Genomic DNA, 23,959 nt, shown 5'->3' with positions numbered 1-23,959 from the left:
CTACAGTGAAACCCTAGCTCACGTTATCTGCAATAAACTTATTCTCTCAAGCCTAGAGCACAAAGAAACTAGTTGAAGAAGTGCTAACCCATACTTCTGTGCAAAGCAAATCTATTTACTAAGATTCATTATTCACCTAGTATTCTCAAAATGTATAATGAATACACAGTTGACTCTTGAACAAAGTCGGGGGTTAGGGGTGCTGAACCTTCTGCAGTCAAAAATCCACATATAGGGACTTCCTTGGTGGTCAAGTGGTTAGGACTTCGTCTTCCGGTATGGGGCCAGGGGTGTGGGGGGGGGGGAGGGCAGCGGGGTGGGTTCAATCCCTGATTGGGAAGCTAGGATCCCACATGCCTCATGGCCAAAAGGCCAAAACATAAAACAGAAGTAATATTGTAACAAATTCAATAAAGACTTTAAAAATGGCCCACGTCAAAAAAAAAATCCATGTATAACTTTATACTCAGTCTTCTATATCTTTGGTTCCACATCCACAGATTCAACCAACCACAGATTATGCAGTACTGTAGTACACATTTATTGAAAAGAATGGGCATGTAAGTGAAACCTCACAGTTCAAATCCATGCTGTTCAAGGGTCAACTGTACAGCTATTTTACTAGCTGTTATATAGTATTTCAATTTAATTTTAACTTGTTTTTCCCTGATGTCTAACAAAATGCTTATTTGCCAGTCACGTAACTTCTTTTATTAAGTATTGGATCAAGTCTTTGGACCATTATTTTAATAAGTTTTTTATCTTTTTACTGTTGAGTTGTAAGAGTTCTTCATATATTCTTTTTTTTTTTTTTTTTTTGGCTACTCCGCGCGGCATGTGGGATCTTAGTTCCCTGACCCGGGATCAAACCCGTGTTCCATGCAGTGGAAGCGCAGAGTCTTAATCACTGGACCACCAAGGAAGTCCCAAGAGTTCTTTATATATTCTAAACTTATATTTAGAATACATAAATTAGATGTAGTCTGATTTATCAATTTTATTCCTTTACAGTTGCTTTATGTACCACGCCTGAAATTTTATCTACTCCATGTTGTAACAATATTCTCATGTATTTCCTTCCAGAAACTCTACTGGTTACATTTAAGACTATGCTACATCTCAAATTAAGTTTTGTATATGGTATAAGGTGGAAGTCAAGGTTGTTTGGTTTGTTTTTCCACATGGTGTTCCAGAACCAGTTGGAAAGATTTCTTTCCCCAACTGAATTACTTTGGTACTTGGTTTGGTTCTACTTCTGGGCTTTTTATTCTTTTCCATTTTATCTATTTGCCATTATGCCCAGACCACATTGATTTCATTGCCACTTTATATAGTATAATTAAGTCTAGGTAGTGTACATACTTTGTACATACACTAAGTATAGTTAGTCCATGTACTCCAACTTCATTCTTCTTTTTTAATATTGTTTGGACTACTGCAAGTCCTCAGCCTTTTTATAAAATTTTTGAAATCAGTTTTTCTATTTCTTTAAAATGTTTGCTAGGATTGACAGGAATTGCATTGAATCTAAAGATCAATTGGAGGGCTTCCCTGCTGGCACAATGGTTAAGAATCTGCCTGCCATTGCAGGGGACACAGGTTCAAACCCTGGTCCAGGAAGATCCCACATGCTGCAGAGCAACTAAGCCCATGCACTACAACTACTGAGCCTGCACTCTAGAGCTCACGAGCCACAACTACTGAGCCCACGTTCCACAACTACTGCAACCCGTGTGCCTAAAGCCCATGCTCTGCAACAAGAGAAGCCATTGCAATGAGAAGCCCATGCACCACAATGAAGAGTAGCCCCCATTCAGGGCAAGTAGAGAAAGCCCACAAGCAGCAACAAAGACCCAATGCAGCCAAAAATAAATAAATAAATTTATTTTAAAAATAAATAAAGATCAATTGGAGCGAACCAACATTTTAATATAGAGTCTTCCAATCCATACATGCCCCTATTTATTTAAATCTTTATGTTCTCTAAGCAACATTTTGTAATTTTCACAGTAGAAATCTTCCATATCTTCTGTTAAACTTATTATATTTTTTTACGTAATTATAAAGGGAAAAACTTAAGCTTCATTTTCCAGGTGTTTATTGCTAACATGTAGAAATAGAATTGATTTTTGTACACTGACTTTGCGCTCTGCATCTTTGCTAAATAGTTCTAATAATTGTTTTGCAGCTTCCTTAGGATTTTCTATGTTCATGATCATATCATCAGCAGATCATCAATTTTATTTTCTCCTTTCCAACATTTATGCATTTCTTTTTTTTTTTTTAGTGCTTTGTTGAATAGAAGTTGTGAGTGGCGCATTCTTGCTTTGTTCCTAATCTTAGAAAAAGTGTTCAATACTGAGTATGATATTTGTAGGTTTTCCATAGGAAGGAGTTCCCTTCTATCCTAGTTTGCTAAGTTTTTATTTTATCATAAATGGGTGTGTTCTTCATAGAACTATTAATATGATCTTCTTTAGTATGTACCTATCTATCTATCCACCTATCTATCTAACAATCCATCCAACCAGGAGTCTTTTATTGGTCACTTATATGCCAAGTACCAATATTAGCAAAAAAAAAACCCAACAAAGGTCAATGTTTCCATCTAACAGAACCTGTACTCTCCTAGCTTGCCTCTTCCCATAGCAATTCTTTCCCAAATCTGTAGAGCCACAATCACAGTTTAAGACAAATCTTATTCTAAAGCACGGCTCCAGCAACAAGCTGGTATCTTCAAGATTCTTCAGTTCAGACACTGCCAGGAAAACTTTGGGGCAACCAGGTCCTGAGGCTGTTGTGTTCCATCACTATCATGATCCCAGAGTCCTCACTCACCAGAAAGCTCAACCTTCAGCTGCCACAGCTGAGAAATGACAGGTACAATGGGAACTGTCTTTTCCTGAAATGCTGTAGATCAGTTACAGCAAACAGAACAGTGATCATCAAGGAAAACTGTCACTTAGGAATCCTTTTTGACCAGAGCAGTTATGTAGAAGCAGCTGCATCTTCAATTAGGACCATCCTTTATTCTCCTTTTAAAAATAATAATTGATTTTCAAATATTGAAAAAACTGCAATCTTGGGATAAATCCTACTTGGACATGATGTATTGTCTCTTTTACAACTGCTGAATTAGATTTGCTAATCTTCTGCTGAGGATTTTTGATTCTATGTTCATGAAATACATTGGTCAGCAATGTTCTTATAATTCTTTTATTGTATTTTGGTATCCAGTTAGGGTGGTATCAGTGTTATGAGGATTAAATGAGTTGGGATATATACATATAGACATATAAACATATATATATGTCAATCTATATATATTTAAATCCAGTCTGATATTCTGTACCTTTTCATTGGTGTCTTTATTGCACTTAATGTATTCATTATACAGTTGGGTCCACATTTTGCTACTTGTTTTCTATCTGTCTCATTTGTTTTTTAGTCCTCTGATCTTCCTTTCCTGCCTTCTTTTGATTAAACATTTTTTAGTATACCACTTCAATTCTGTTTTTTTAAATGTATTTTTTGGATTATGTATTATTTTTCTTTGTATTTTTTATTAGTTACTCTGGGGCATTACAATATGCCTTTTTAACACATCACAGTTCATTTAGAGTTAATACAATACTACTTTACATAAATATAATAATCTTACAATGTTACTGTCCATTTCCTGTCTTTTGTGCTATACTGTTGTACATATACATATACATGTTATAAAACCCACAATAAGTGTTATAACTTTTGCTTTAAACACTCACATCTATTCAAGAAGTTACAAGCAAAAAATATACACAGTTGACCCTTGAACAACATGCATTTGAACTGTGCTGGTCTACTTATACACAGATTTTTTTTCAATAAATATACAGTCAACCCTCCATATTCATGGGTTTAACATCTGTGGATCAATATTTCCATCCATGGTTGGTTGACTCTGTTGAGAGAAAACCCTCGGAATACAGAGGGCCAACTGTTTTCATTGTACTACACCACTTTATATAAGGGACTTGAGCATAAAATCTGTGTGATTTTAGTATAAGTGGGGCCTCCTGGAACCAATCCTCCACAGATACTGATGAACAACTATAGTCTTTTATATCTTATCACATATCTACCATTCCCAGTATTCTTCAAATAGATGTAAATTTGTACTTGATATCATTTCCCTTCAGCTCAAAGAACTTTTTTTTAGCATTTCTTCTATGCAGGTCTGCTGGTGACAAATATTCTATTTTTATCTGATAATATCATTATTTTACCTTCATTTTGAAGGATAGTGTCTACATATAGAATTCTGGGTTGAGGTTTTTTTCCTTTTAGCATTTTAAAATGTCATTCTACTGTCTTCTGACCTCCATGGTTTCTGATGAGAAGTCAGCTTTCATTTGAATAGTTTCCCGTACATCTAAAGGTAAAGCAACAATTTTCTCTGGCTGGTTTGGAGATTTTCATTTCATTTTTAATTTTTATCAGTTTGACTATGGCATGCATATATACACGTGCATAGACAAACATATTTTTCATCTCAACTGGAGTTTGCTGAGCTTCTTGGATCTGTACTTTGTTTTTCAGCAAAAGTGAGAAATTTAGGAGCCATTATTTCTTAAAATACATATATTTTTTATTTCATTCCCATTCTCTTCTGTTTTTAGGACTTTATTTACATATATTAGGCCACTTGATATTGTCCCAGAAGTCACTAAGGCTCTGTATTTTATTTTTTCAATTAGATCATTTCTATTATTCTATCTTCAAGTTCTTTTCTTGCACTATAAAGCCCACACAGTAAATATTTTCATTCTACGTACTGTACTTTTCAAATACAGAATTTCCATTGCGTCTTTTTCTCTTCTGAGATTCCCCATGTGTCCTTTCATTATGACCATGTTTTCCCTTTAAGTTCTTGAACATATTCATAGTAGGTGCTTTAAAGTCTTTGTCTGCTAATTCTAAAATCTAGGTCATCTTGGGGTCAACTTCAATTGACTCTCTCTCAACGAGTCACATTTTGTTTCTTTGCTTGTCTGGTATTATTTTATTGCATCTTGTACATTGTAGACAATATGACATCGAGACTCTGAATTCTGCTTTCTTACGCTTAACAGTGTTGTTTTGTTCTAGCAGGCATTTAACTTGAATAAACTCAGACTAAAATCTGTCTCCCCAGTGACGGACAGCAGCTGAAATCACTGTTCAATTCTTTCAGCATCCCAGCTGTTGCTTCCTGCCAGGCTTCATGGAGAATCCCTAATCCATGTGCAGTTAAGGGATCCATCAAGTATTCTGGTAGTTTATAACCAGATTTTGGGACTACCCTCTTTTTAGGATTTTCCCTTTACTTGTCAGAAATTCTGGTAATTCCAAGCTCTTAACCCAGCTCTTCAAACAAGTAAAACTGGAGCTTTCTCGTTGAGTTCTAGCTGGACTACATCATATGGACTGCCCTTGGATAAAACAATATAAATGTAAACTTTGCACACTGTAGTTCCCTTCTTTCAAGGGTCAACTCCCCTCCAATTTCTGCCTAGTATGGTTGCTTTCCAGTGCCTTCAAGAAGTTACTTTTAATATTTTGCCCAGAGTTTAAAATTGTTATCTATGGAAGGTTCAGTTCAACACAATCTACTGTAACATGGAAGTCCTTCTACTGAGCTTTTATTTCAACAATTATATATTTTTTGTTTCTAAACATTTTAATCATCCTAGTTTAAAATTTGCCTGGTCATTTTGGGTAGTCTCATTACTTGCTAATTTTTGTGATTCAACTTTTTATTTAAGTATTCTGTTCAATTATTTCATATTGTATCTCAGATAATTCCATTTTGTAAAATCTTTGGGATCTAAATCCGTTGATTACTATGTGCTTTAACTTTCACTCATGGTAGTTTGTTTCCTTTTATGTTTGTTTATCTAGATTTTGGACATTTGGTTGATCTTAACCTGTGAAAAAAGTAGGGGCCTAAATTGAGGATGCTTCCTCCAAAGATGTACATTTAATTTCATTACTAGCCAAGGGATCCATACCAACTAGGGATCATTTTAGCTCCCTTCCCAGCTTAAATGTAGTCTCAAGTTTAACTTCCTTACCTTGCCTATAGCCCAAGGCTTAGTCTATCAAGCACAACATGGATATCAGTATTTATATTCAGGGCAATCTGCCTTTCATCTGTGCTTACTGATTACAGATCTGGTTTTGGCTATTTTTTTTTTCACCCCTTGAGATTTAACTTCCTCCAAGTCCAAGGATGCAATCAAAAATATGATTTATGAAGGGTCAAGTTGCTTTTGACTAATAGAGTCTGAGAGATTCTTGTCTGCCATATGAGGGGAGTCCCTCATGTCACTATTACAAGTCTGTACTATAGCTTCCTCATTTCTGTCCTTTTTTTTTTTCTGTCCATTTTTCATACTTATAGCAAGTACTAACAACTTCAATCTTCTTTTAAAATGTACTATACTTTTAAAGTAAATGAATTAATAGAACTTTGAATATCTACTATGACTCAAAGGGTGTTTATTAAATGGTTAACTTTTACTTAACCTGACACATCATTTCACCCCCCACAACAATAAAAATCATTGTACTTGGCGCTATCACCAGCATGACTACAAACCGAAATAGGTGCAGTGAAATAGCTTATCAGACCCAGAATATTCTTATATTCATTTCCCTTTATCAGGGAAAATAAAGCGTATTTTAAAGTTCTCTCAGAAAACTCTCAGATTTTTATGAATACATCATCAGAATGGACCCCACAGAAATACTGTTTACCGTTTCCTCCAACAATAAAGCTATTCCAACTTTATAACCTTAATTCAGTCTATAGCTTGAAACGGAATAAAATTAACTCTTACAGGAATAGATGGAATGTCCTTGGCTGAATTAACATGATAATTCACACTAATTAGAAAGATTAAGCAAGTGATACTAGGAATCTTTATAAAGGAAAAAGTATAAGGGGGGAAAAACCACTAGAAGGAGATTTGATTATTTACAGAAAGAGCTATTACAAAAGTATGTTTGACTTTAGTATTATGCAAATATAAACATGGTGTGAAATTTGTCTATAAAGATGAAATCTCTTACAAGCAGCAACTTTATAATTCAATTACTATTTAATGAGTAACTATACTAATCCATGAACTCACTGAGTAACAATCTAAGGGTCACACAGCTGGTAAAGTAGCAGAACCAAGATTCAAACCCTGGTTTGCCTCATTTCAAAGCCTTCAAATCCAAAAAATAAAAATTTTAATTAAGGTTTCAACCTAGATAGAGAAATGATGATGCCACTAATTTTATAATGTACACAGAGAAGGAGCAAATTTGAAAGGGATGATGATTAGCCTAATGAAACCAAAAATAGCACTTATCCAATTCATTTGTTTTCCCACTTCCAAGATAGCATCTGCCTTATAGAACCAAAGAGAAGGCAGAGAAAACTATACTTATTGAGAATTTAATTCAAGATAAGTAATCTCTAAATCCTTTAAAAACATTTTAAGCAGTATTTGATGCATACTAAAGAATACATGTATAATGATCAAGTTATGAAGCATAATAAGAAAATAAACACCCATAAACTCACCACACAATTTAAGAACTAGATCATTACCAATATGGATGGGTACACCTGTATGCTCCTTCTCAACTACATCTGCATTCCCAAGAAGGCAACCATTAAACTAAATTTTGTATTTATCATTTCCCTGTTTTTCTTCCCTTAATAATCTTATCATATACATACAGAATCCCAAATTAAAGTTTTTTTGCTTGTTCTTAGGCTTTATAAAATAATATGCTATATGTAGTTTTCTACAAATTGGTTCTTTCACCCAATTTTTAAGATTCATCCATCCACTCTATTGGTATTGGACATTTGTTGTTTGTTATTCATTTTAGATTAATTTAGGCCATGTATATTTCCAAAGTTACTCATTACATTTTTTTTCCTGTCAAGGTTTAAAGAAATTAGAAAAGAGGTAGATCACACAATCCAATACCCAAAATACCAAGTACCAAAAAGTCAACATCTCAACATCACTTAAAAACCATACCACTTTCACATATAACTTGCCAAGATGACTTTTTGCACCACCATTTGTGACCCTGAAATTTAACCACATTGAAAAATAAAAGTTTACTAACAATTGTGGAGATCCTCTACTAAAATACTTTTGCTTTTTTTTTTTTTTTTTTGTGGTACGCATGCCTCTCACTGTTGTGGCCTCTCCCACTGCAGAGACAGGCTCCGGATGCACAGGCTCAGTGGCCATGGCTCACGGGCCCAGCCACTCCACAGCATGTGGGATCTTCCCGGACCGGGGCATGAACCCATGTCCCCTGCATTGGCAGGCGGACTCTCAACAACTGCGCCACCAGGGAAGCCCTGCATTATTTAGCCATTAATTTGGTCTTATATCACTTTGCCAAAATAAACTCAGTGAAGTTGCTATATATTTAAGATGTCAACCTCAACTTTAAGGTTATGTATTTATTGCCAAAATATAATTACTGCAGACACTCCTAATATAACATGTACCTGTTAATATGTTAAGAAAACAGTTGTCCAAAAGGTCCCCATTTAACAGTTTTTTTGGGGTTCCCTACTATCTACAGCAGAACAGGAGCATAGTTCAGAAAGTATCACTACTTGCTAAGCAAACACACACGAGTTTCCATTGTATTCCTATTTGGCAGGGACTTTTGTTACACTTTCCTCACAGCTTTGTATAAGTGCTAACTGGGTTATTTTTCTAGTGCAAGAGTAATGAGGCAAGTCTTTTTGCTTCATTTTGGGGAAAGGAAAACCTCTTTAATAATCCATACCTTTTAAGGGTATAAGTGAAACATATATTTATTGATACCTGTGTGTAGGACACCTTATTAGGTGCTGAGTTCCCTAATCTGGAAAGTAGAGATAACAGCAACACCTACCTCCCAAGGGTCCTTTTTAAGATTCAATGAGAAAATGTAGGCAAATTGCTAAACACAGTACCCAAATCATAATTAAACATTCAACAAATGTAGGTTCTTATTTCTGCAAATCTTTCCACTTTCATTTCAATTCCTATTTGATACAGATGTCCCTCCTCCCACCCTGTGTTACTTTGCATTTGCTCAAACCTAAATGTAACGGAGAAATAAGTTACTCTAAAAGCACGCAAGAGAGGGTACCTAAAGGAGCCTGGGGACAAGAGGCAGCCAGAGAATTTCATGTGTTATATATTATCCCCACCCCCACCCCAAAGAAAAAGTTCTTTACGGAGCTTAAAAAAAAAGTCTCTATTGGGTAGTGATAAGCAAGAAAACTGAAGCCCAGAGGTGATTAAGCGACTCGCTCAACGTTGGACAGCTCTTTACAGAATTGGCTATGCTTCCTCATTTGAGAGTTGGAGTTCAGGTCTCTTGGGACCCGGTCCATGAGTTCTGCCACAAGTTTATATGAACTCACGACACTAATCCAGGCATTAAATGGCTTTATCAAATTATACGGCGCGATGCAATCTACCCTGTCCTATTCTCGGTATGTTAACCATATCTGAAATTATTTCAAGCAATACATCACTAAATATAACCCAAAGCCTATAAAATCTGTCAGAAGCCTTGTGGAATCAGAATTAAAGTGGAGAAATACTACCGGATAAGTAAGGCTGGAAGGGAAGCAGACGTAGGTTGAGGGAACCAAGCACTAGGAACTGTCGGAGGAAAAGATAAAGTAGGAAAAGAGAAAAGGTTCATAATATCTATTCTTCTTGTTCACAGAGGGGCCCAAACACAGCAACACCCGGGGAGGAGATACTTACGGCATTTCGACATTCAGGGACGCACCCCTGTCGCTGGATAAAACCACTGAGCAACCTCTTAACGAAAACAGAGAACCTTCGGAGAGAAACACTGAAGCCTGAAAAGCGCGGGCAAACGGTCACTCGACGCTGTGCCACACTCCACGCGGCCCGCCGGAAACACTCCCCCAGCGACAAGGGATCCCAGTGTATGCCGGGAAGGGGGAGGAGAGTCTACGCCTAGGACAGCTCTCAGTCCCTGCCAGGGCAACGCAGGACCCTCTCTCACGACTGTGACCAGAAGGCCCCCGATAGAAGAGAGGCAGAGCCATCTCCGTTGGCTCTGGAGTAACTATCCCTAGATTTCTAGTCGGACCATTTGGGTAGGTACTCCGTATCTTGTTTCCGGTAGCGGAGAGGTGCAGTTGCCATGGTAATTAAAAGAAGGCCAAGGACCTTCCGGCCGCTGTGAGAGGATTGCGGAATCCGTGAGGAGAATTGGCTGCGCTTCCTCGTTTGTGACCTGCAGTTAGGTAACAAGCAGCTCGGTGTCTCTTCGCCCGCTCCGTTCGTCACTGTTCGGCTTCCCTTTCTCCACCCGCATCTTTTACCTCTCTGTTATACGTACACTTGCTCCATGTCTGTACGTAAAAATGTACATATAAATGCAGTTTTATTCCCAGAGGAATACAAAAAATAGATGTTGCTGGAGGTCAGCTGTGAAGGTATTTTACTGTGTAGGAACGGTGACTGGATGGCTGTTTTCCCTTGGCCCTTTAGAAGCCTTAGGCGCTTGTTCACAGTTTATTTTTCTTGCTATTGTGTGGCTGCTTATTTATGGAGCGGTTCGCTGCAATGTACTCTCTAGGCTCTTGTCTTGGTCTTGGGCTGGAGTTTTAGATGCAGGAGGTTTCCAAGCCTGAGGGGCGCAATTATATATTTAGTTATATATTTAAGCTTCAGTTTAGTCTCTCGTTACAGAGAGGGAAAAAATAGCATTCTGGAACATTTCAGCCATGGGATTTCCACGTGAGGGAGTCACCTTATTTGGAAAGAGCATTTGAGGACACTCTTAAAAAAATATTTACATTTTAAAATTGCTGGATGCAAAACGAACGTTCATTCCCCCTTCCTTATTGGAACAGTTTTCTTTCACATTTGTGAGGAGATGCGTGCATGCGTATGTGTTTAAAACTGTGATACTTAATTATAGCGATACCAATTTGCAGTAACCAGACTGTGACATCACATCCCTGTGTGATCCTTCTAAATCTGGTGTAAGAAGAAAGTGTCAGGCAGGAGGTCTGTGTATTATAAATAGGGTACTTCATCCATGATAAGCGATTATTATCTTTCTTTCCCAAGTGTAAAAGACCTATATAATTCAAGAAGGTGCAAGTGATTTAGGCCTCCTGAGTAAGAATCCAATGAGTCCTGAAGGGGACCCTACCTGTGTCGTCTTATTGTTAAACTTGAAATATTCAATTTATTAGGTTGGAATGTATTTTTAGAAGTCAGAGCTGGGTAAAATAATGTTGGAAGCTGTTAGACCTCCAGCACAATTTAGGGCCTCATAGTAACTGTTGTACAAGAAGCCTTCATTCACATTTTAAAAAGAAGAAACTGTTATCGAAATTTACTGCCTTTTGCTACTTACTATTAGCTGGATGACCTCTCTGTCTCTCAGTTTCCTTATCTGTAAAACGGGCAAAAAATACCTGGCCACTGTAGTAGGTGTAAATCAAGATGTATGACAGTTCTTTAAGCTCTTATGAGCAGAGGTGCTATATAAACCCCCCAAATTATTAACATTATTATTGGTAGTAATGGAACACAGTAAAACCTCAGGATAATGCTGTAAATGACTGGATTTTTTAAATTCAGTCATTTAAAATGTGGGGCTGAATTACTGAGATGTTAGTGAAATGACGTGGTTGATGCTGCTGTGGAGATGGATGCCAACTGCCAATCACATTATAGTCAAATTCTCATTATGGTGGTAATTCACTCTATCTACAGTTTATCTAGCACTTATTATGTGCCAGGCACTGTTCTATATGCTTCACATGTGTTAATTTACTTAATCCTTATTACAACCCTATGGAGAGTCTCAACTGACTGTCCTCTAATTTTGAGAGAATAGATGCATGCTTTTCCTTTGCCCTGTGATTCTTCTTTTGTATTTATGTTACACCTTTGTTTTGGCTTTGTTCTTTTGGCTCTCTTATATATATATTTAGAAAGAAACTGCCAAAGGCTTATTCTAGCTTAACATATGATAATATAACTGTATGCATATTATAATGTACATCTTTTTTCCACATATAATAAACCTTGATGTCTTGATTCCCCCCTGCCCCAGTTTGAAAGATAAAGTGACACTTGAATTTTAGGATCAACACTGACTAAAATAAAATTTTAAATTATTTTCTAATAGAATGGCCATCAGCCCGAGAAGTGATGCAGCTTTCTCCAGTCAGAAATCAACGCTTTCAGAGAATCCTCCATCAAAGAAATTTCCACTAACTGAAGAGGAGATATTTTATATGAATTGTAGAGCTGCCTACTTAACTGTTTTCAAAAGCAGCTTAGATAACATTATTTCTAAAGATCAACTTTGCTTAGGTAATTTTTTTAACTTAAGTAGCTTGCCTTATTTGTTGAAAGTTAATAAATCAGAAAGATTGCAATTAGAATTACATTGTTGAATCATTCCAATTTCTTAGTTAAGCTTGAGCAGTGGAACTACCTTATGCTCTTGTGCCATTTTATATGGCTACATAGGCTAAGAGGTTCAAAATAAAACTTTCAGTGTTCAAATAGACTAGATTAGTATTTTTAAAGCTTCCATCATTACTTGCTTAAAAATATTTTTTAAATTCTTACCTTGGTACTTTAAGATTCATAAATTCTTATGTTGGTACTTTAAGATTTATAATGATAGAATTAAAAGACTTCTGGCAACTGAATTACTAGTCTGAATTTGACCTACACTGGGGAAAATGTAAAGGGAATATATATATATATATATATATATATATATATATATATATATATATATATATATATGGTTGAATGATTGTAAAAGAGTAGTATTAGGAAATAAGTGAAATTTTTAAAGAAAATTAAGAATTCTGGGTTTTGTCCTGTTCTTTAGGGGTGAGGGTTCGAGAGAGTTGATCTTTTTTTGCTTCTTTCCATTATATCTTTTTAGTTTATTTTTTATTGAAGTAGAGTTGAATTACAATGCTGTGTTTATTACTGCTGTACAGCTAAGTGACTCAGTTATATATATACATTCTTTTTCATATTCTTTTCCATTATGGTTTATCACAGGATACTGAATATAGTTCCCTGTCCTATACAGTAGGACCTTGTTGTCTATCTATTCTATATACACCAGTTTGCAACTGCTAATCTCAAACTCCCAATCCAACCCTCTCCCACCCTCCTCCCCCTTAGCAAACACCAGTCTATTCTCTATGTCTGTGATTCTGTTTCTGTTTCATAAGTAGGTTCATTTGCATCACATTTTAGATTCCACATATAAGTGATATAATATGGTATTTGTCTTTCTCTTTCTCATTTAGTATGACAATCTCTAGTTGCAACCATGTTGCTGCAAATGGCATTATTTTGTTCTTTTTATGGTTAAGTAGTATTCCATTGTTTATATGTACCACATCTTTATCTATTCACCTTTCGATGGACATTTAGGTTGTTTCATATCTTGGCTGCTGTAAGTAGTGCTGCTATGAACATAGGGGTGCATGTATCTTTTTGAATTATAGTTTTTGTCTAGATATATGCCCAGAAGTGGGATTACTGCATCATATGGTAATTCTATTTTTAGGTTTCTTTTTTAAAATAAATTTATTTATTTTTGGCTGCGTTAGGTCTTTGTTGCTGCATGCAGGTTTTGTCTAGTTGCAGTGAGTGGGAGCTACTCTTCGTTGCAGTGTATGTGCATCTCATTGTGGTGGCTTCTCTTGTTGTGGAGTATGGGCTCTAGGTGCTCAGGCTTCAGTAGTTGTGGCTTGCAGGCTCTAGAGTGCAGGCCCAGTAGTTAGGCTCGTGGGCTTAGTTGCTCTGCGGCATGTGGGATCTTCCCGGACCAGGGCTTGAACCCATGTCCCCTGCATTGGCAGGTTGATTCTTAACCACTGCACCACCAGGGAAGCCCTATTTTTAGTTCTCTGAGGAACCTCCATACTGTTTTCCACAGTGGCTGCACAAACTTTACACTCCCACCAACAATGTAGGAGGGTTCCCTTTTCTCCACACCCTCTCCAACATTTATTATTTGTTTAATGATGGCCATTCTGACCAGCGTGAGGTGGTACCTCATTGTAGTTTTGATTTGAAGTTCTCTAATAATTAGTGATGTGGAGCATCTTTTCCTGTGCCTATTGGCCATTTGTATTTCTTCATTGGAGAAATGTGTCTTTAGGTCTTCTTCCCATTTTTCAATTGGGTGGTTTGTTTTTTCATTGTTGAGTTGTATGAGCTGTTTGTATACTTTGGAAATTAAGCCCTTGTCAGTCGCATCACTTGCAAATATTTTCTCCTATTCTGTGAGTTGTCTTTTCATTTTGTTTGTGGTTTCATTTACTGTGCAAAAGCTTGTAAATTTGATTAGGTCCCATTTGTTTATTTTTGTTTTTATTTCTATTGCCTTGGGAGACTGACCTAAGAAAACATTGGTACAATTTATGTCAGAGAATGTTTTGCCTGTGTTCTCTTCTAGGAGTTTTATGGAGTCATGTCTTATGTTTAAGTCTTTAAGCCATTTTGAGTTTATTTTTGTGTATGGTGAGAGGGAGTGTTAACTTCCTTGATTTACATGCAGCTGTCCAACTTTCCCAACACCACTTGATGAAGAGACTGTCTTTTTCCCATTGTGTATTCTTGCCTCCTTTACTGAAGATTCATTGACCATAGGTGTGTGGGTTAACTTCTGGGCTCTCCATTCTGTTCCATTGGTCCATATGTCTGTTTCTGTACCAGTACCACATTGTTTTAATTACTGTAGATTTGTAGTACTGTCTGAAGTCTGGGATGGCTATGTCTCCTGCTTTATTTTTTTCTTCAGCGTTGCTTTGGCAATTCTGGGTCTTTTATGGTTCCACATGAATTTTAGGATTATTCTAGTTCTGTGGAAAAGGTCATGGGAATTTGATAGGGATCACATTAAATCTGTAGATTGCTTTGGGTAGTATAGCCATTTTAACAATATTAATTCTTCCAATCCAAGAGCATGGGATATCTTCCATTTCTTTGAATCATCTTCAGTTTCCTTCATTAATGCTTTACAGTTATCAACATATAAATCTTTCACCTCCTTGGTGAGGTTTATTCCTAATATTTTAGTTTTGGGGTTGTGATTTTAAAAGATACTGTTTTTTACATTCCCTTTCTAATATTTCATTGTTGGTGTAAAGAAATGCAACGAGTTTCTGTATGTTAAACTTGTATCCTGCTATCTTGCTGAATTTGTTCATCAGTTCTAGTAGTTTTTGTGTGGAGTCTTTAGGGTGTTCTATCTATAGTATCATATCATCTGCGTATAATGACAATTTTACCTCTTCCCTTCCAACGTGGATACCTTTTGTTTCTTTTTCTTGTCTGATTGCTGTGGCTTGGACTCCCAATACTCTGTTGAAGAGAAGTGGTGAGAGTGGGCATCCTTGTCTTGTTCCAGATTTTAGCAGAAAGGCTTTTAATTTTTCACCATTGAGTATTATATTGGCTGTGGGTTTGTCATAAATAGCTTTTACTGTTTTGAGACATGTTCCCTCTATACCCACTTTGGTAAGTGTTTTTATCATGAATTGATGGATTTTGTCAAGTGCTTTTTTTGCATCTATTGAGATGATGATGTGGTTTTTGAGTTTTCTTTTGTTTATGTGGTGTATCATAAACAAAATTGATTGATTTGCATATGTTGAGCCATCCTTGTGAACTTGGGATGAATCCCACTTGGTCGTGGTGTATGATCTTTTTTATGCATTGTTGGATTTGGTTTGCTAATATTTTGTTGAGAATTTTTGCATCTATATTCATCAAAGATATTGGCCTGCAATTTTCTTTTTTGGTGGTGTCTTTGTCTGGTTTTGGTATCAGGGTGATGGTGGCTTCATTGAATGACTTTGAGAGTGTTCCCTCCTCTTCAACTTTTTGAAAGAGTTTGAGAAGGATCAGTATGTTTGAGAAGGATCAGTATGTTTGTATGTTTGGTAGAACTTGCCTGTGAAGCCATCTGGTCCTGGACTTTTGTTGGTAGGGAGTTTTAAAATTACAGATTCTATTTCAGTTCTAGTGATCCATCTTTTCAAATTATCTCTTTCTTCTTGATTTAATTTTGGTGGGCTGTATGTTTCTAGAAACTTGTCCATTTCTTCTAGGTTGTCAAATTTGTTGGCATATGATTGTTCATACTATTCCTGTGTGGTTTTTTTGTTTTTCTGCGGCTTCAGTTCTTATGTCTCCTTTTTCATTTCTTATTTTGTTTATTTGTGTTCTCTCTTCTTCTTGGTGAGCCTGGCCAGAGGTTTGTCAGTCTTGTTTATCCTTTCAAAGAACCAGCTTTTGGTTTTATTGACTTCTTCTATTTTTTTTTTTTTAAGCTCTGTTTTATTTATTTTCTGTCTGATCTTTCTTCCTTCCTTCCTTCTGCTGACTTTAGGTTTTGTTTGTTCTTTTTCTCATTCTTTTAAGTGGTAGTTTAGGTTGTTTATTTGAGATTTTTCTTGTTTTTTGAGGAAGGCCTGTATCGCTATGAACTTTGCTCTAATAACTGCTTTTTCTGCATCCCATAGATTTTGTATGGTTGTGTTTTCCATTATATTTTAAATCTTCTGGTGCAGATATCCCCCAAACCAGTGAATTTGGTCCTTACTAGGTGTGTCAGATGACTTGGAGGTCTTTAGTCTTAAGAAAGTGGGAAACAACAATACCAGATAATACTATACTCATGTCGGTTTCATCAAGGCTAATAACTTTATGAGTAGAAAAACTGAGTTTCTTTGCCAACTTTAGACGCAGTTTCCTGAAATAAGAAATCTGACATATTCTTACAACAGTGTCTTGGATTTGTATGCAATAAGATATCTATTTGAGGAAACCCATTTTGGGAAATACAAAAATTGAAAAGATTAAAATTTATATTTTATTATAAACTATAATTTTAGTTTTTTCTCTCTATTCTTTTGAATATTGGCTGAGATCATGAATCTATTAAGTTTAAAAGTTTAACGTGCTTTCTGCTACTACGGCATTTAGTTTAAATCAATGAGTATATTACTAAGGTGTTATCAGTCATATAGAATTATCTGGGAAGACAATAATGCAGTGTTCATTCTTCAACTTTTGATTTTATGATGGAATATTCTTTGTAAAATTGTAATGATTGATTTCAGATAATCTAGATTTTAAAAAACTGGTTGTGTGAACCAGCGATGTCTATTTCTTAAACTTTTATGCCTTTCGTCTATAACCTTCTGCCACTTATGCACATACATGTGCTTTGACATTCCATTTTGAAATAGGATAAAGCAGTACTTTATCTTATTTGGAAATAGAAAGTCAAAGGGAACTTTAGAGTTCCTTTTTTTCCCCAGTTTACATATAATACAGGTATTATAAACTCATGTCAAAGCTTAAAATAAACCCTGGCAGAAGATCAGCATTTTGGTGTAAACCTTTAAATATCTACAATTACATTGTGTTTTCACTGTTATTGGTCTTAATAATGAGCTCCAACTAATTCTAAAACTAAAGATTAAAGTTAGGTTAGTATTGTACCTATTTCTTAGATATGGGAATGTTTAGTTAATACATGTTTTGAGAAAAATAATTTTATTCTGAGAAAGTTGTTCTTTTAGACAACTTAACAGTAATTTAAAAAATATTTTAAAAATATTTTGTTACTGAAGATAGCAACAAGCATTTGAGCTGCCACTTGTGGGAAAGAGTTACACATCTATTTTTCCAGAGACAGAAAATACCATTTTTTCACATGGACTTTAGACTTTAAATCACAACTTCATTTAGGTCTTACTTGTATTCCAGATTTTAAAGGGAGGAGGCTGACTGGAGATGGAATCCTAAAACACGTATGCTCTTTTTGTGATTATCTTGATAGATGAATTAAGGAATTGTCCACTTACACACTAGGCAGAGTACTTATCTTTTATTCCTGGGAAACATGGTAATTAGGACTTTTGTATACTTCCAAAATAAACGTGTGGAAATTTAAAAAACTATGTTATCTCCACTGTTACAAATTTCCACAAAGGCTTTCTAGGTGAATGGAAGATGGCAATTGCTATAGCTGTAACTTTTGGTAACTCTGAGAGTCACCTCTAGTTGATCTTGTTTCTGTTTCTTTGCCAAAGTTTATGTTATCTAGGTACAATGCACTGGCATAATCTGGAAGATGGGAATGTTTGTCTTAGTCCATTAACTTCTAATATGTTGTTAACCATAAATCTTGACCACAAGTAGCAACTTTATACTTAAGGTGTGGACTTACTATGTAGATTATAAAACTTCTTAGGAACCAAGAAGCTTATATCTTTAAAAATAAAAAGTCACCTCATATTATTCTTGTGTACAATGAATATTTAATATAATGGACTCACAAATGTCTGCATTTTATTGCCTTGATCTGGTTTCTATTTCCTTGAGGATATTTCTTTAGTTAAACTGATTTTTATATATTATTCCTTATTACATTAAATTGTAGAATATCTAGATTATCAATTTTAATGGTGATTGACAATGCATAGATCTTGTGAAATCTCACCTAAGATAGTTGGAAATATTCAATATGAGGTTTTATAATAGAAGTTTGTAGTATAATTCAGGACAGTTACACCTTTTAAAATTCTGTTAATTTTGTCTGTGTTGCTTAGGAAACTTACTATTGGATCATTTTAGGTAGTGTTAAGACATTAAAGCCTTATTATGAAGAGATTAGTCTATTTGCAAATTACCAAGTTACTCCTATTCAACTGTACAAAATATCTACAATTGTTTAAAACCATTATATTTTAGTGTGATATGACCTGCAAATATACGAAGCCTTTCTCACATTGTAATTCTTTTGCCTCTCATAGTTATAAGGGCATAGCTTTTAAAATAGGAATGTCTTATGAATAACTGGTTATAGGAGTATTTTTAAATGTTCTGGTTAAAAATGAAAAGTAATTTCCCATTGCATCTCTATTATAGAGTTCTCTCAAAGTTTGTTGACATTCTTGATTTTTAGCAGTGCTGTAACTGCAAGTAGGATACATTTTGTGCATGTATTTGACATTTGGGACATGATTCATGTTCTTGAAACTAATAGCTGGCAGTGATGAACATTTTAGATATCATGATTTGTTGTCAGCGATATTCTCAAACTAATGATTTACTCATTTCATTAAGATATTTGTTGAGCCAGAAAAAGTAATAATTTATGCTTTTTTTTATTCCTATGTCCTCAAAACAACTAAGTGAATGGTTGTTTTTAAATCTTTTTTTTTCTCCAGGCACTCTTATGAGGTAACTCAGATATTATCAGTTAATTAAACTATGTAAGTTGAGAACCAACTATCAGAATAGGAAAAATCTATTTAATTATGGCATTTTAATATATTTGAGAATCTTTAGCTGGTAACATATATGTATATTGTTATTTTTGAAAGTCAGGCATACACTGATAGCACTAGATTATCAACATCAAAGGTAATGTATTGGTATGTGTGTACTTTTGTATAATATTGTAGTATATAATGATTTTTTTTAATGCACTTAAATACCAATTCCAAATGTTACTGTAACAAATAATACTTGTTTTATTGGGCAGCTCTTCAGCATGCAGGAAGAAATCCATCCCAAAAGACCATTAATAAGTATTGGACTCCCCAAACTGCCAAACTGAATTTTGATGATTTTTGTTTAATTTTAAGAAAGGAAAAACCTACTTCAAAAGCAGAATTGCTAAAATCATTTAAGCAATTAGATGTAAATGATGATGGCTCTATTTTACACACTGATCTTTGTAAACTTCTAACAAAGGTAAGATCTGTGAAACAGTTTTGTAATATGCATGTTTTGCAGAACAACTTGGATTCTAGCTTTGGCTACCAAAGTCCACATCAGAAATAACTATTTCACTGGCAGGTGAAATGAATCACATATATGTTGTTTGTAAAGTACTTAAGGATCCTTCTGTATGAAAGGTGCTTTATAAATAAAAGATAAAGTATGAAATTGAGCCTGTGTTGTAATCCTCTTGTGCTCCTTTGCAATTCTTTCCTGCCAGAACTCTTTGTAAATCAGTGATAGGTTCATATGTGAAAAGTAAAAGAGAACTAAAGTATAAATGAGATTCAGAAACCATTCTGTTTCTTGGTACAGCATGAGAAAGTAGTGTTACTCTGAATTTAATAGTAGTTATTACTGTATCTATGATATATATTGTTGAAATTTAGTAAACTGAAATTCAGCACACTTTTACACAATTTAATAAAATTGTGAAATTTTATTTCATATAATAGGTTCATTTTTGCTTGACGTAATACTCATTCTGAGATTTTTAATGAAACAATATATTCAAATTTACTTGTAGAAAAGATTAAAATTAATTTCCACTCTCCCCATGCATAACAAAGTGATAGGCATGTTGCTTTAAAATAAATCTTTTTTTTCCAGAGAGGTGAGAAGATGACTCGAGAAGAAGTAAATGCCATAATAAATTTGGCTGACATAAATGCTGATGGCAAGTTTGACTACATCAAGGTACATAAACTCATACTGATGTAAATTTGCTTACTGTATAGGAGAAGTATTTTTAAAGGTACACATCTTTTAAATATTGACAATGATTTATTTATATATTATGTACTAATTGTACTTGAAATTTAATCTCTCCAGTCCCACAATTGTAATCTGAATGACTACCTGAAAAATAATGTAACCAAGTTAAAATACATGCATGTGCTCACACACACACACACACACACACACACACACACGCACACACACACTCTTCTTTGAAATATGCCTCTTCTGGAGTGGAAGAATCATAAAAATTATTTAGAATAAATGCAAGTCTGCATATGTCTTGTAAAAAATAATAATAAATCACCTTTCTTTGTGTAACATTTTATTTTCACTCAGGGTATAGCCTCCTTATTGAATCATGGCTGCATTTCACTAGGTCACTTGAGGGTGGTCAATCTGATTCAAGAAAATAAAATGAGTAACCTAGTTCAATAGGAAATATATTCCATCTATCAGTCTATCCCTTGCCCACTAATGTGCATTTTCTTTCTCCTCCCAAATGTATGATTGAATGTTTTACCCACTGGAGTACTTGTTTCCTGTAGTTTTGTAAATTATATATGACAACCAATGAACAATGTCTCAAAACTACGCTAGAAAAATTGGAGGTTGACGGTAAACTGAGGTGTCAACAGTTTGGAAGCCACATGGAAGGGTCCCCTGAAAGGGACCCATCACCAGTACCAAAACCATCACCCAGAATCATAAGAAAAACTGATCAGGAATCATTCTCAAATAAAGGTATTTACTTTTCTTGTTCAAGAATTAAGGATCATATTCAGATAAATTTTTCTTTCCATCTTAGCTTATCACTAGTAAAGCAAACTTTTGTTAGCTACTGTTTCTAGACTCACTTAGCTATAAAAATCTATTGAAGAAAAATTTTATTATGGAACTTGACTTGGCTTTGTTCATTATATTTTATTAAAACTAAAATTTCAGGCTAAAAGATGACAGAATGAAATAAAGAATCTTATTAGTAGATCAGAAATTAGGGGCCATTAAAGTCTGATAAATATAAAACTTTTGAATTTATTTCAGTAGAAAGAACAAAGAGAATGAAATTAATACGCAGTCCTTTCATACTACACTGTGTTTAGAAACACACTTCTTATTGACAGCTTTTCATAATGTGAGACTGAACAACTATTACTTGTTACAGGAGACACCAGGAGTTCTTTACTGACAGCAACTAGAGAGTTCAGAACATCTGTTTCTTTCACAATTACCATGGGCGCTAATAGTAACCAAAACTCAAAATTAACTGAGCCAAACTCAATAAAGGTATAGTATTTTAAATGAATAGGTATGACTTTTTCTGAAAACAAATTTGACATTAAGTTTATTAATAACTTTTTGGTGTTTACAGAGAACAAGTAAAGTTTATGAAGTAATTCTTTGAGGTTTTTTGTGGATTGTAGCATTTCTACCTATAAGCCAGTTTTTAAATTTAAAGTGAAAATGATGGATAAGAATATTATTGAATGGTCTTCAGTTTAAAATTGATGACTCTTCAATTTTTGAACTTGATGAATAGATTATGCAATTACGTACTTTGCCAAGCAATATTTTGGTTTTGTTTAACAAATACTTTTCATAGGTGTTTCTTATAAATAAATCATTCAATATCAGTTCCTATGAGAGAAAAACAACAAAGTCACTTTGCTAAGTCAATATTTGTAGAGTGTGAATGTTGATCTTCTTCCTTTGTTTTCCTTTCCTAGACTCAACCTTTACTAGTTTTCTTTCAACAGAAAATAATAGCTACAGAAATATAAAACATTAACTGGAAACTACTAGGATACATTAAAAGTGTGTACCTAGGGACCTCTGTAAAATGGGGAAAAATGGTTATGACCACATACTATAACTGCTGTTAGAAAACTGAACTGATTGTTCTCAAGAGCTACATTTTTGTTTCAAATAACAACTCTGTATTTGTTATTGAACTCTGAAGTCCCTTATATCTTTAAATTGCTAGACAGTGACATTTGTTCTATATTAGAATTTTAAAACATTATCTCCAAGGAATTTTGTTCAGACTGTTTAGGAATCTGTACACCCTAAGCAATTTGGTGTGCATGTCCAACATGTTCACACACAATATTTAGTGTTCCAACAATATTATTTTCCACCAGTGGAAACTTTCTGTATTTTGCAACTAAATTAAATGCTAACTAGTAAAATCAACTTAAATAATTGTTGCTTACCTGATTCAAAAGTGTAAATAAATACAATTTTATAAAATATAAATGAATATTAATATGGGTTATATTAAAGCCATAATAAAACTTTTTCTCTGTTTCATGCTCTTATTAATTTGGTACATACCAATACAGTTCCTTTAATTTAGTTCAGCTCAACAAATATTCATTAAAAAGGTAACGTATGCGAGCTATTTTGCTTAGTGTAATGGGCCCTGAATTAAAAAAATAAAGATTTTCATTTCATTATTAACAATATACCAAGTTAGTATAACATTTCATTTATTCAACAAATATTTATTTATTTATTTAGGCTGCACCAAGCAGTGTAGCTTGTGGGATCTTAGTTCCCTGACCAGGGATTGAGCACGGGCCCTCAGCAGTGAAAACATGAAGTCCTAACCACTGGACCACCAGGGGATTCCCACAACAACAGATATTTATTGAATGACTACTTTGTGCAAAGCACTGTTCTAAGGTGCTGATTAAAACCTTTGAATAGACAGACCTGTGTTTAACTTTTAGCTTTGTCACTTAATAACTGTGTGACCTTTAGTAAGTTAGTCAGCAGCACCTCTGAGTTTTAGTTTCCTTATCTATAAATTGAGAATAATTATATTTAGTGTGTTTTTGAAAGATTTAAATCATCTAACATATATAAATAATTTAGCACAATGCCAGGGACATAGTTTTACTTTAATAAATAATATTATTATTAATATTATTATGGAACTAAGAAATTACTGTAGGTCTTTATGTGGGAATAACATGATGAAAGTATAGTTTAAGAAAAGTTATTTTACTGTTGTATATTGTGTATGGAGACTTCAAATTAGGGAGACTATAGAGAGGCTGATAGAGTTATCCAGATATAAAGTAAGTACAGCTAGGCCAAGGGTAGTACCTGAACATAGTAAGGAAAGGACAACTCTAATAGACAACACCAAAATTAATCTGTAGGCCATAGTGATTGTATAACAAAAGACTAAAGTTTTGCATCTAAGACATCAAGAGCAAGGAAAGGTACTGATGATAATTAGGAATTAGGTAAAAGATAGTAGGAGAATTTAATGATTAAAAGAAGATGGTGTACTGTCAACTCGTATTTTCTGTGACTTCCATATAAAA

General features: G+C 34.6%; 2 protein-coding genes and 1 non-coding gene across 7 annotated transcripts in view; 1 reads left to right on the top strand and 2 right to left on the bottom strand.

Annotated features, from left to right (window-relative positions):
* ITGB3BP (integrin subunit beta 3 binding protein) overlaps nucleotides 1–9,979 on the bottom strand; it is a 160,723-nt gene extending 150,744 nt beyond the window's left edge. For 4 of the 5 annotated variants that reach the window (XM_067006772.1, XM_067006765.1, XM_067006754.1 and 1 more), the window contains exon 1: nucleotides 9,816–9,938. In XM_067006772.1, the coding sequence (XP_066862873.1) occupies nucleotides 9,816–9,820 (5 nt within the window). In that variant the 5' untranslated portion in view covers nucleotides 9,821–9,938. Of the gene's footprint in view, nucleotides 1–9,815 lie in introns of all 5 variants that reach the window. The other variant, XM_059045228.2, reaches the window with a different exon arrangement.
* LOC131746988 (small nucleolar RNA SNORA16B/SNORA16A family) lies at nucleotides 2,891–3,025 on the bottom strand. The gene has a single exon (XR_009332731.1). It is a non-coding gene; the product is annotated as a small nucleolar RNA SNORA16B/SNORA16A family (small nucleolar RNA).
* Nucleotides 9,980–10,001: 22 nt separating the features above from the next.
* Nucleotides 10,002–23,959, top strand: part of EFCAB7 (EF-hand calcium binding domain 7) — a 52,506-nt gene continuing 38,548 nt past the window's right edge. Inside the window, exons 1-6 of the mRNA XM_059045127.2 lie at nucleotides 10,002–10,327; nucleotides 12,232–12,419; nucleotides 19,648–19,859; nucleotides 20,496–20,582; nucleotides 21,173–21,368; nucleotides 21,790–21,911. Coding sequence (XP_058901110.1) covers nucleotides 12,233–12,419; nucleotides 19,648–19,859; nucleotides 20,496–20,582; nucleotides 21,173–21,368; nucleotides 21,790–21,911 — 804 coding nt within the window. The 5' untranslated portion in view covers nucleotides 10,002–10,327; nucleotide 12,232. The remainder of the gene's footprint in view (nucleotides 10,328–12,231; nucleotides 12,420–19,647; nucleotides 19,860–20,495; nucleotides 20,583–21,172; nucleotides 21,369–21,789; nucleotides 21,912–23,959) is intronic.

This window comes from Kogia breviceps, chromosome 1 (genome assembly GCF_026419965.1).
Source record: "Kogia breviceps isolate mKogBre1 chromosome 1, mKogBre1 haplotype 1, whole genome shotgun sequence".
NCBI classification, from domain to species: Eukaryota; Metazoa; Chordata; class Mammalia; order Artiodactyla; family Physeteridae; genus Kogia; species Kogia breviceps.
Note: the sequence above shows the minus strand (reverse complement) of the source record. Positions and strands in the feature narration are given on the sequence as shown.